The sequence below is a fragment of the Heterodontus francisci genome, chromosome 16, assembly GCF_036365525.1.
Source record: "Heterodontus francisci isolate sHetFra1 chromosome 16, sHetFra1.hap1, whole genome shotgun sequence".
Lineage (NCBI taxonomy): Eukaryota > Metazoa > Chordata > Chondrichthyes > Heterodontiformes > Heterodontidae > Heterodontus > Heterodontus francisci.
This window is the reverse complement of record NC_090386.1, coordinates 25,089,477-25,103,107: the sequence shown is the minus strand read 5'-3', so window position 1 is coordinate 25,103,107 and position 13,631 is coordinate 25,089,477. Positions and strand designations below refer to the sequence as shown.

Sequence of the window (13,631 nt, the reverse complement as noted above, 5' to 3'; positions counted from 1 at the left end):
CTTCATCCACTTGCCCAGCTTCATTTCTTAAATCAGGAATTGCATCCCCTCTCGTTGGGCTTGTTACGTGCTGGCTAAAAATGTTCTTGAATACAGTTCAAGAATTTTGTCCCCTCTGTTCACTTCACACTGTTTGTATCCTGGTTGATATTGGGGTAGTTGAAATCCCCAACTATTATTGCCCTATAGTTTTTGCACTCAGAAATTTGCTTATATATTTCTCTTCTATCTCACTATTTCGGGTTCTGTAGTACACTCCTAGTAATGTGGCTGCCCCTTTTTTATTTCTGAGCTCAACCCAAATGGCCTTATTTGATGATTCATTTAGCATATCATCCCTCCTCACAGCTGGAATTGATTCTTTAACCAATAATGCTACACCCCCTCCTTTTTTATCCCCCTCTCTATCCTGCCTGAAAACTCTTTATCCAGGGATGTTGAGCTGCCATTTTTGCCCCTCTTTAAGCCAAGTTTCCATTATAGCTATGATATCATGCTGCCCTGTGTCTATCTATGCCCTCAGCTCGTCAGCTTTATTTACTATACTCCTTACATTTAAATACCTTTTAACACTGCCAAATTCCTGTGCTGTACACTTTTTAACCTTTGCTTCTTCTGTCTTTCAGAGTCTCTTGCTAATTTGCTGCCTCCCGTTCCCTGCCTGAATTTGTCCTATCTGATACTGCCCTCAGGTTCCCATCCCCCTGCCAATCTAGTTTAAACCATCTCCAACAGCATGAGCAAACATTCCTGCAAAGATATTTGTCCCAGTCCTGTTCAGGTGCAGGACCTCCGGCTTGTACAGGTCTCACCTTCCCCAGAACCAGCCCCAATGCCCCAGAAATCTGAAACCCTCCCTCCTGCACCATCTCTCCAGCCACGCATTCATCTGGTGTATTTTCCTATTTCTATACTCACTAGTACGCGTTTGGGGCTTAATGGACTGAAATGGAGCCAGTTACTGCAACGTAAGAGAAGAGGGCTCATGAACTACAGGCAGGACCCCAGCAAATAAAACCGTGATGTGCTCAGAGCTGCCAGAAACAAGTCTCAGTAGGCCACTCGGCACTGCGCCAATCAATATTGGTTGAAACTCTGCAACAGCATACAATCTGCTGCTGAATCAGGGGATGCTAGAGGGTTGTATGAAGGAATTAAGAAAGCAACAGGCCACCAGTAACTAAATCAACTCCCTAGAAGACAAAGACAGGGGTGATCATCACTGAACCTAGTAAGCAAATGGAAAGGTGGGTGGAGCATTACCTCGAACTCTACAACGGAGGATGTTGTTGCTGAAGAAGCTCTCAGCGCCATTCCAGACTTTCCTGTCATGGAAGAGCTGGACAGTGAGCCCACCATAGTAGAGCTCAACATGGCCATCGATCTTGTCAGCAGAGACAGACTCTTCAAACTGCTACGGAAAATAGGCTGCCCTCCTGGGCATCATCTCTTTCCACGAGAACATGCACAGTTCCATCAGTTACAATGGAGCAACATCAGACACTTTCAAGATTGGCAGCGGGGTAAAGCAGGGCTGCGTCCTGGCGCCAATTCTCTTTGGCATATTCCTGCTATTGATGCTTTTGGTGACTCAAATGGGGGTGTCCACCTGCATACCAGAGCTGACAGCAAGCTGTTTTACTTGGCAAGACTGTGTTTCAAGACCAAACTCTGTAAAGTCCTAGTCTGTGAGTTGCTGTTTGCTGATGACGCTGCACTGATATCCCATTATGAAGTTCACTTGCAGCAGCTTATAGATCAGTTCTTCCTGGCCTGTAAGGAGTTTGGACTGACGATCAGCATCAGGAAGATCAAAGTTATGGGCCAAGACGTAGAGACAAAACCTTCCATCAACGTGATAATTTCACTTTGGAGGTTATCGACAGCTTCACATACCATGGATCAACAATCTGTCCTTTGATGCTGAAATCAGCACCAGATTGCCAAGGCTGCAGCTGTCGTCTCAAACGACTGTGGACCAACAGCAATCTAACTGAAAATACAGAGCTCGGCGTGTACCAGGTTTGTGTTCTCAGTACCCTGCTTTGCAGTAGAGAAGCATGGACAACTTATGCAAGCCAAGAAAAGCGGCTGACCAGCTTCCACCTCCACTGCCTCAGATGGATATTGGGCATCTCCTGACAGGACAGAGTGCCAAATACGGAGGTACACCAGCGTGCAGGGATCCCCAGCATGTTTGCCCTTTTGAGTCAGCAGCGACTCTGTTGGCTGGGTCATGTGAGCTGAATGGATGACGGCCGCATCCCCAAAGACATGCTCCACTGCGAGCTTACTGTCAGCACGACACCAACAGGTCTCCCGTGTCTGCGAAACAAGGAAGTCTACAAGCAAGACCTCAAGTTGACCCTGGTTAGTATCGATGCATGGGAAGTCCTTGCTGCTGACTGGAGTTCCTGGAGAATGGCAGTCAGTCAGAGTGTGGAAAAAGCAGAGGATGGAAAAAAATGACTGGTGGAAAAGAGAGCCTGGTAGAAGGAAAAAACATCAGTCAACCTTGGGCTAATGATATTTATCTGCCAGCTGTGGAAGGGAGTGCCACTCACGAGTCGGCCTCTGCAGCCACATTAGACGATGTTCAACTCAAAAGTGATACAGACGCAGCCCATTATCTTCTGAGACAGATGGATGCCTATTGCTACATTTTAAACAGCTTGAGTGGGTGGACAGTGTCTAATCACATTCTGACAATCCAATCAATCAATCTTTGCCTTATCTTAACATTGGAGTTCAACTGGTTAATGCCTGAGTTAAAATTACACAGGAATGTGTCAACCATGAGTGTGAGAACAGCAGCAGCCAACAGTTACCCTTATATGCAAGTGTTAATGGAGGTTAAGGGTTGGAGTTGTGCCCTTACTGATATTAATGTAAAATGTCAGGTATGGCATAGCAGTTTTATTATTAAATTAGTAATCTAGAGGTTTGGCCTAATGATCCAGAGATATGAGTTCAAATCCCACCATGACCACTAGGGAATTTAAATTCAGTTAGTTAAGAAAATCTGTAATAAAGAAGCTAGTGTCAGTAATGGTGACCTTGTAACGACTGGATTGTTGTAAAACCCATCTGGTTCACGTATGTCCTTCAGCGAAGGAAATCTGCCATCTTTATCTGGTCTGACCTATATGTGGCTTTAGAATTAGAACAATGTGGTCGACTCTTAACTGCCCTCTGTAATGAGCTAGCAAGGACCTTTCCAGCAATGCCTACATCCTGTACATGAATATAAAAACAAAAAAGTGTGTGCACTAAGCTGTTCATATGAGGTAGCTCCATAATTTATAATGAGCAAATAGTGGGCTGAGGAAATGCATGCAAACATGCTGGTACATCCATTAATGTGTAGCACAATCTCTCTGCCCGTGTTTGATCATTTAATGTGACTGGCTTTTCTAGACGGTATTTCTCCTGATTCTGATAGCCTGGGACCCCAATTTGGTTTCTCCTAATCTTTTCTTCTTTGACTTTTGGTCTGTGTTTTTTTTACCTTGTATTTCTGAAGTGCTTTGGAATGTTTTTTGGTGGTAAAAGCACTAAAAGTTATTGTTGTGGTGGGGGCCCCTGGGTTGTTGGTTTGGGGCCTCGGTTTGATAAAAGAAAAAGACTTGCACTCCTATAGGGCCTTTGCAACCTTAGTAAACCCCAAAGCTCTTTACAACCAATCAAATACTTTTTGAAGTGTCGTCACTGTTGCAATGTAAGAAATCACAGCAGTCAATTTGCACACAGCACCTCCCACAAACAGTACTGAGAGAAATAACTGGATAATTTGTTTTTAGTGGTGTTGGATGAAGGAGGAATGGTATCTAGCACACTGGGGGGAAATCTCCTGCTCTTTTTCCAAAAGGTGTGTCATGCAGACCCCCCACCTGCCAAGAATGAGGCACATTAGCATTGATTTGAAAATTGTTGCTGAAGAGAAGAAAGGACTTGTGTAAAAAAAGAAATCACCAGGCCCTTGGCTGGAAAGACATTTGCATATTAACAGACAGTGCTTGTGGAGACAAAGTGGTTACTTCCCTTATCCAATTTAACTCACAATGAACTTTGAGCACCAGACATTGAAGGTGAGAGAGCTCAAATTTCAGGATGACTGCAGGGATGGCCGAATCCACAAATAGATGTGGTCAGACCAGCTGGTCACATGACTAGCCTGCTTGGCAACCTGGTTTTTCTGAATTGTACAAAGGGTTTTTGAACAGAGAGACTGCAGTATGCTCCTGGACTGAAGAAGACCTCTCCTGTCTGGCTCTCCCTATCTTTCTCATGGAACTCCAAATCCACTGAAGACACGTGCACCCCAAGAGAGAAAGGTCTCCTACAGTGAACAAGGTTTAGAAGAATACTGGGCCCCAACGAAGAGCAAGATCTACCGACAATCAAGGACTCTACAGTGAGCTTGAAGAACCGTAACAAAAACTCTTCAGATATTGCCTCACACTTTTCCACTTTATTTTCTTCTGCTCTTTTCTGTCTCTATCTGCATGTGTGTATCACGTATGCATGCTAGCGTGGGCGCATTGTGTATCCGTAAACGTTAACCGAATTAGAGTTTAAGTTTAATAAATTTTAACCTTTCTTCTTTAAACCTAAGAAAACCTGTTTGTGCTGGTTTCTTTGCCTTATAATTGGAAAGCAATGAACAAGGGGGAGCTAAAAACACAGTGTCTTTAAAAATTAAACCCTGTTATGGTAAGACCAGGTGAAGGCTGAGAGGGAACCGTAGACCCCTTTCTCACCTGGTCGTAACAGGTGCAATGAAATCTTTACCCTCCAGCTGAGCAGGTCGGCAGAAACCGGGAACCTCAGTTTGATATCTCATCTCAGATGAAAGGCAGTGTCTCTGATTACACAGTGCTCCCTATGTACAGTGCTGAGAGTGTGAGCTCTGGTACTTAAATCTTGGAGTGAGGTTTGAACTCATGGCCTTCTGAGAGTGCAACCAACTGAGTCAAGCTGACACTCAAAACACAATGGGGTTGCTTTTAATCTTTGCCACCTGATCACTAATCTGCCGGAATAATCACTTGCCCTTTATAGAAATGAATAGAACAGGAAGCAGACTGATTCTAAAAAGGGAGCAGATAGTCTACCAGGTTACTATCCAATCAGCAAAGGTGAAAATGTATGTTTGTGTTAGTGTTTGGGTTCGTACTGACGAAGAAGGGCTTGGCTGTCAAGAGCATTGCTAAGAAAGGTTTAACTTAAGACGGTTTAAAGTTGTAGTTGACGACATCAGCTGGAAGATGTGAGCCCGGTGGCAGACTGAGCCCTGGAATTTAGTGTTGTGGTTTTCACTGTTTAAACCAGGAAATCCTGAGGAATGTGCAAGGCCTTTAACTCTGGCCGACGTCACTGTGGTTTGGGATTGTAGGATGCATAATGACTGCATATAATTTTCTATACTCTCCACTAATCAATGCTCGGTTCATTATTTCAAACATCTGTTCAAAAAATGTTGAGATTGTCAATGGTTCTTTATGTTCTTGAGTTATTCTCCAGGCACTGGGTCATAGACTGGTACCTAAGAGACTGGGCTGGAAGACTGCAGTTATACAGTTGGCTGTGTTTTTGTCTTCAACCCCATCACTCTCTGCTGAAATCCATCAACGGAGCACAGCACACTGATTGAACATGGGTCTTCTTGGTCAACAGGACTCGATAGAAAACCTGATTGTCTACATCTCCACTCAGACATTGAGGGAGGAGAGGAATGGGCTGGACGGGTTATTTCTTCACTCAAGTACATTTTGTCCCATGTTGGTTGTGATTGTATTTTCAGAAGCATAAGTATTAGAAGGGGCCTGCATTGAGTTAGCCATCTCAGTGCACTTGACTTTGAATGACTAACAGTTCAAGTCACCAAAGTAACAAGCCTGGTTCCAGGCTGCTAACTTTGAGGAGATGATAGATATGATGGATGTGATGTACATAAACATCCAGAAATCCTTTGACAAGATAACACAGAGGAAACTGCTGGAGAAAATCAAGGGGTAAGGAAATCTGGGTAGAGTGTGTAGTAAATTAGACTGAAGACTGGTTAGAAGGGAAGAAACAAAGTAGGGATTGAGGGCAGTTTTTCCAGTGTGGTTGGAAGTGGCCAGTGGTGTCCCACAGGGTTCTGCTTTGGGACTTCTGCTCACTATGTATCAGTGATTTGGATAGAGACCCAGAAGAGTTTACAGACAGAACTGATCTGCTGGCTGATGGGATGAAAACTGGATGAGTACTACAAAATGGGAGAGGTGAACCCTCCCAGATTATCACCCAGGAAGTGAAGGTCAAAATCAACTAAAACAGGAGGCATAGCAAATTGGAAAGAGGAAAGCTAGCCAGAGTCCCTGTTCCTGACCAGGATCCAGTACATGGATATCTGCTGAGGACATGATTTGGACTCAGTTGTGAAACCTTTTGTAGTGGAACAGCCCACTGACTTACACTGCCTAGGTCATGGCCACTTAGGGGAGACTATGGTGGCTGCTGTCACCCATGGAGCATACCCCGATGAGAGTCGGCATCTTCAGGAGAGGACTGAGAACAAATAGGAAGAATAAAGTTCACAATTTATCAACTGCATCACGTGTGTTTGTTTCCTGATAATGTGTTCTCTCCAAACGTTACAATGCTTCATAGGAAAATGTAAGCATGTTGTACGGTGGAGTTGTTTGAGTGTTGGTTGTCCTTCAGATTAATGTGAAGCCCTGCTCTAGTTTGTCGGGCACTGAACATTTCAGTCTCAGATACGGGTACCAGATATTGACTGCAAAACTCTGTTCTGTAGCACCTGTAGTTTTGGTGCTATGGGTACCATTTTGTGTGCAAAATGGCATCTGCACCATGTGTACACACTTCCAATATGGGTTGTGCTGGATGTCATGTTGGTGAAGGCATAGCACGGGTGTTCGGAGCTTCTGCCAGAAGTATGCACAGCAGGTAGATCAATATTGTGTGTGTAGCGCTGATTTAACTGTAGCAGTGCTATTTTCAAGCTCAAGGCTCCAGCTAATGCCCTTGCTTAACCTCGCACAGCTGAACATGTGTTCAGCAGCAGGAAGGACCCTTCCCACCAGCGCTATTTAAAGGATCATCAACTACTTTCAGGTTGGTTGCTGATTGATTTCTGCTGGCTGTTGATGAGTTAGTAAAAGTGTTTTGGGGTTTGTACTCCCATTTAAAGTTGGGTAAAGTTTACAAGGAGCAGTGTTGCATCTGGTGAAGGCCAGATTCTCACTTCAAGGGTTCTGCTCCCACCACTTGCTCTGTTATGGTGCTGTAGTTACCATTCCCCCTTGTGATGGTCTATAACAGCTTGCTGTTAAGGTGTGGGACTATCATTGAATGAGGAATTGGGGTTGTGTCTACTAGTACCATAGTTTGATCAGTCGATCACGGACAGCCCAACCAGAAAGAGAATGTGTTGGTTGCCTCCTCCCCCTCCCCCTCTTCCTCCTCCTCCTCCTCCTCAGCTGTTCACTGAATACCTAGTGGCAAGAGCGATGTCTTCATGATGCTGAGGATGTGCAGGATGCAACAGACCATGACAAATTGTGGCATGTGCTTTGGAGAATACTGCAGGGCTCCTCCAGTTTAGTCCAGGCAGTGGAAGTGTTGCTTAAACACCCCAATGGTCTGTTCAATGGCATTCTGTGTAGCAGGATGGCTCCTCTTAGATGCATGTTGCCCATGTGTAGTTGGGTTGTGCACTGGAGTTACAAGGCAGGTGGTCAGCAGATACTGGTGCTTGTCACCTGCCCATTGGCTGATGCTGCATTTGGTTGTGAGCCACCTTTTCCTGCAAGAGAGACAGACGTGTGTCCGTGAGTGTTGCACAATGTGTTTGGGTGATGTGGCAATCATTGAATAGCTGGCAGTATGTGCAAGCTGTGAGATGGAAACGGGAGGTTTGCTGTAGTGCTAAGCGTTTGAGGGTGATGTGAAGCAATGGCTTTTAGGTATGAATCATGATTGATAATAGGTGAGTGATGGAGGTGTGGTGCATTGAGAAGCTACTGGGGCCGTTGTAAAGATATATGGCATTTGAAGATGTATTCACTGATCTTGACTGATCTTGGGGTCAATGAGCTTCTCTCAGCACTGCAACTAGGTCCTTGGGGCTACACTGCTGGCATTGACCTGTCCGGCTATCCACACCCACTCCCTTCTCAGAGTTTGTCTGCAGGGCCTCCTGGCCCCGAGGACCTCTTTCCTCCTGTCCAGCTCCTGCACCAAAGCCTCCAGTGCTGTGTCAGAGAACATTGGAGCATGCAGTCTGCCATGTGTGTCATTCCTCACTCTTTCCCAGGTCAAATCCAACACTTGTCCCGACCAAAACGCATCTCCTCTTTGAGGTGTAGGCTGGCTTTAAGTAGTGCAGGCTAGTTCGAACTCATTCTAGCCTCTTGCCCCGTACTCAGTCATGCAACCACTTAACGCTGGCTACATGCTGCAATCATTTAAATAAGCAGATGGCACAAAGTTTGCATGAAGGAATGCAAAATGAATGCATGTGTGTTAATCTAATTTTTTCCCCCATGATCTTATAGAAGTGTATAAGATGGTAAATGTTTAATCTAGAATATTACTTTTAAATTGTGAGATTTGGGTAGGGAGAATGGTTTAAACAACTAATGTAAATTTAGGATTGATTATTTGGACATTTTTCCCACACCATGATCAACTTGTGGAACAGAGTCCCATACAGAGCAGTGGAGGTGAAAACCGTGGAATCTTTTAAGAAACAAATGGATGCTGCATTGTGGGGGGGGGGGGGGGTTTACTTTAGGCTGTCTCTGGATGGCATAACCGAGATGGGCAAAATGGTCTCCCTCATCTCTAATTAGCACAAGGAGTAGTTGAGGAAAATAACGTCGATGCATTTAAGGTGAAGCTGGATGAGGGAGGAAGGTTCTAATCTTTGCCAGTTCTGATGAAAGGTCATAAGCTTGAAACGTTAACTCTGCTTCTCTCTCCACAGATGCTGCCAGACCTGCTGAATATTTCCAGCACTTTGTTTTTTTATTCATTCATGGCATTGCTGACTAGGCCAGCATTTATTGCCCATCCCTAATTGCCCTTGAGAAGGTGGTGGTGAGCTGCCTTCTTGAACTGCTGCAGTCCATGTGGGGTAGGTACACCCACAGTGCTGTTAGAAGGGAATTCCAGAATCTTGACCCAGTGACAGTGAAGGGACGGCGATATAGTTTCACGTCAGGAACTTGGAACTATATAATTATGTAACTATAACTATATAATTATATATTATTTTCTATTGGGGAGAAAGGGTATGTTGATAAGGTGGAAGGAGGTTCATGTGCAGCATAAATATTGGCACAGACTTGTTGGGCTGAAAGACCTGTTTCAGTGCAGTACATTCTATATAATGCAATCATTTGTGGGAAACCTGTTTCTACTGCTTAGCCTTGCATGAGTGAACATCTTTTTTTTCTGTTATGTTTCCAGGCAAATCTTCAAGGAGTTCACCGACATGCTGACCCAGGACCGGTCTCCCTTGGGCAACGCCCGGCCCGGCCCAATCCTGGAACCTGGCATTCAGGGCTGCCTGACCCACTTCAGCCTCATCACGCATGGCTTCGGGAGCCCGGCCATCTGTGCTGCCATGACCTCACTGCAGAATTACCTGAACGAAGCAGTGAGGGCCCTGGACAAAATGTACATGACTAGCAGCAGTGGCCAGAGCCCACAGGACAACCCCAACAAAATCGTGGACAAAGATGAGAAGCACAGGAAATGAGCCGCTGGCCATGACCTTGTGAACTTTAACCCTCTCACCCGCCCCCTTGGCATCTGGGACTATCCAAACATGGTCAACACCCAACAAAACAGAAAAGCACAATGGCACCCGACGGTAAGGTGCTGGCTGATACCTCCTGTGCATCATGAAGACTGCAGATCTGCACTACTACTCCAGGACCAACCGTTTTATTCATATACCAAATATCAAATACAACCGGCTCCTTCAGAGTGTACATGCTTTGTCATCAGGTTTCCAATTGAGACCCTGGGCCGGTGGTCATTTTTGCCAGAGTGAGAGTTGATGAAACAGACTGGCCTCCTTTGCAGTGTCAATGGTATCTAGATGATTGCTATTCACCAGCTTGTCAGAGGTGAAATGCCAAGCTATATTCTATCCCCACTCCCCAACGCACAGAAGGCTCCCAACACACCGTTGCCACAGAGTGATGACATCAGAATCCATGTTGACAGCTTGTGAGCTCTTGGTTTCAAACGTACCATCCCGAGTTGATGAGTGGGGCCTGAGCACTTCTTTTAAGGGAGTAGAAAAAAAGCAGGACTAATAGCTTCATAAAACAAAAGGCTCTTTAGTTTCAATAGGGCCCTTTCACTTGCATTGTGCATGCTGGGATAGCTGGCTTCCAATAGCAGCTCCTTGTTGTTTCTCACCAGATAACCAGAGAAGCAGACGGATTCCCAGCTCTGCCAATAGCGCACAGCTAGACATGACAGTAGCCTCAAGGAAGATGGAATGATCATTCTGCCTAGGGGTCATAGGTCAAGGAAGATGGAATGATCAGTCTGCCTAGGGGTCATAGGTTGAAAGACTGCAAATGGTCCCAGCCCTTACAATGGGTACCAATAATCAATGACTCCCTGTCCATGTCCTGGGGCTGCTCACATTGCTGTCTGAGCTCAGAAATCAACGCTCTGATGCCTACACTTTGTTGCATCATTATCATCTCGGACCGGATCGCAGATTTAGATGTCAATACACAGGTGTTACCTAGTTAGGCTGAAGCATGTACATAAAAACATGCTGGAAAGGAGTCAATATGTTTCATGCTCTCGATTTACCAATGATTAACCTCTAATGACCAGCGATCATCTGTGAGCTCTGAAGTAGATGATGCAGATTGAGCAGGTCGGACTTGTATTTTTGACAGGAGCAGGATTCAAACTGCTGAAAGTGTCAATTGAATCTCTGATCCATGCAGGTACAAAAGGATGGTTTTAACCTTCAATGCTTCCTTAGATCTTCTGCTCACTACATAACGCAAAGGCCACTGAACTTGAACAATCCCTGTGGAGAATCTACTGCTGTGCTTTATTCAGGGACTCAAAAGTTTTTTTTCACAACTTAATTGCACGTACAGCCCATCACGGGGAGTTGGAGTGTGGATGTGATGAGGTTCTTTCAGCTGAGTACATTCCAGACTCGTGTTATCGAACTGGGATTCAAACGGGTGTCAGTTTAATCCCATTTTAAAGACATTTTTGGCTAGCTATGGAGATGTCCCATTTGAAACAAGCTTAATTGAATATTTTTTTGAAAAGTAAATGAAGCTCTGTTTAATTTGAAAGCTCTATCTGGGCCAGGTATGTGAGATGCCCAAGTCTATGGACAGCATAGGGTGTCAGTGTATCGGAAGGACAATGGTTTCTTCGATTCCATGTCACTGGCTCTGCTGCTCAGATCTTTGAAATGGGTTTGATCTTTTTAATTAATGTTTATTCCACAAGTGAGTGCAGCTAAGAAATTAGAAAAAAATCAATGTTTTTGAGCTTGAGCCTAGAAATTACTGATGAAAATATTGGCAGGCAAGACCCGTACTTGACAGGTTCATACTAAGCATTAACCTGTTAAAACAAACTGATCAACGGCTGGTGAAAATAGGAGACTGAGGAATGTTACACAAACATATTTATTAAATGTTTGTCTGCTAATGGCAATGGGTGTTTCTGGGTTTTCCTGCCATTTTATAAAGTGTTTTAGTGATTTTCATTGCACATCCTTTAACCTGCAGCTTAAATCTTAAAAATTAAACTATTTATCTGGTGGGTCCAAATGATCTAAAGAATTGACAGCACTGAGACAGATGAGGCGCTATTGGCTCAGTGGTGCTCCTAGTACACAACCTGGGGGAAAGTGGAAAATCTTTGAATCGTAGAATGTTTACAGCATAGAAAGTGGTAATTCGGTCTGTTGTGTCCATGCTGGCTGTCTGCAGGAGCATCTTACACAATCCCGGTCCCCGCCCCCCCTCCCCCCACCTTCTCATCATAACCTTGCAAATTTTTTCTCTTCAGATAATTATCCAATTTCCTTTTTAAAGCCAGGATTGAACCTGTCCCCACCACACTCAGGCAGTGCATTCCAGATCCTAGCCACTCACTGCATAACATGTTTTTTCCCTCATGTCACTGTTGCTTCTTTTGCCAATCACCTTAAATTGTTGTCCTCTGGAGACGAGACTGTCGTCCATTGCCCTCTCACCTGTTCCCCTCTGCTGCTGCTTGTGTCTGTGGGCAGAGTTTCACATAGGGTGCAAAGAGAAAAAGAGGGAGAGACCTTGAATTGGGAATGGTACTGGATTAATTCTTAACAGGTTTGTCTGAAATTTTCTCTGTTATTGTAGAGGAGGTGCTTATAGCTTATTTTAAAAGGATTAACACCCCTGGGCCAGAACAGCACAGAAAGGAACGTCAAATGAACATTGTAAACCTTCACAGAGTCTCCTTCGGCCCAATTTCAGGGACATGTGACCATCATTTTTTTTTCTTTTTGCGACTGGCCAGCAGGAGTCTAGGGCAGTCAAACCGACCCTAGAGCATGAGAGCTCCCATGATCGTGGCCTGGGACATGGGGGTCACAGGTCAATCGTTGTCGCATCAGCATTGAACGCGACAGTAACTGACCTACAACCTATACACTGAAAGGCTGCATGTGCCAACTCATAGGGTGCAAAGAGCCTTTTCCCATCTGGCCTTCACCCTGCGGTTCACCTGTTGTGGTCCAGAGGCCGGTCTTTGGCCAGTTACAAATCTACTTGAAAAGCAGTGTGTGTGTGTGGTCTCCAGGCAGCCAACAACTTGTTTCTCACCAAATGGCGGGAGAGTTTCCTCCACAGGGTAAATAGGGTAATAAGGGAACCAGTGTTCTGAATGTACATATTTATTTATGTGTAATTTAATGGGTAATGTAAATATGGTGCAACCTTAAAACCTTTTTTAAAAATTTGTTTACCTCTTGTAAATAGGGCTTAGTCTTCCCGTTTTCTTATTCTTTTGGAAAAGTATTTTCCTGGTAATGGGTAAGCTAGGATATAATTCCTTATTCATTCCTGCACAGTTATAATGACGAGAAACATAAAACAGGGTATCTAAATGTGTTGGAGGTGCAGAGTGCCTGGCAGTGAGTTGAAAGCTGTGTTCTTCCTCAACACTCACCCAACTCTCTGGAAAAAGCAATAATTATTCTCGGTGTGAGTTGTACGGTATTTTCTTTCTGTAAATGAAGTGAGAATTTTTTAAATCTCTTCTGTGAATTTTAAGCGAATGGATGTTTTAGGTGCAGCTCCTGAAAAGTTGTGGATTCAGTGTCTTTCTGTCCTGTAATATAACATCAATTGAGAAAAAAATAAAGATATTCTGAATTTAAGGCACTGTTTGTTCACCCTGTCTGGTTTGTCCTTTAGTGAAAGTGAAAGCTGGCATTTGGTTTGATTTAAGCCTCGAATAATTCAGCTCTACAGACCATGGTGTTTCAGCTCAAATCACTGGGTCTGTGTTGAGTTAGTTATTTATTCCCTGTTTGGATGGGTAAAGAGGCAAGATGGAAACTCAGCTGCTGCTGC

General features: G+C 44.4%; 1 protein-coding gene across 1 annotated transcript in view; it reads left to right on the top strand.

Moving 5' to 3' along the window:
• tfap2c (transcription factor AP-2 gamma (activating enhancer binding protein 2 gamma)) overlaps nucleotides 1–12,020 on the top strand; it is an 82,770-nt gene extending 70,750 nt beyond the window's left edge. Inside the window, exon 7 of the mRNA XM_068048765.1 lies at nucleotides 9,481–12,020. Coding sequence (XP_067904866.1) covers nucleotides 9,481–9,772 — 292 coding nt within the window. The 3' untranslated portion in view covers nucleotides 9,773–12,020. The remainder of the gene's footprint in view (nucleotides 1–9,480) is intronic.
• The last annotated feature ends 1,611 nt before the right edge of the window (nucleotides 12,021–13,631 follow it).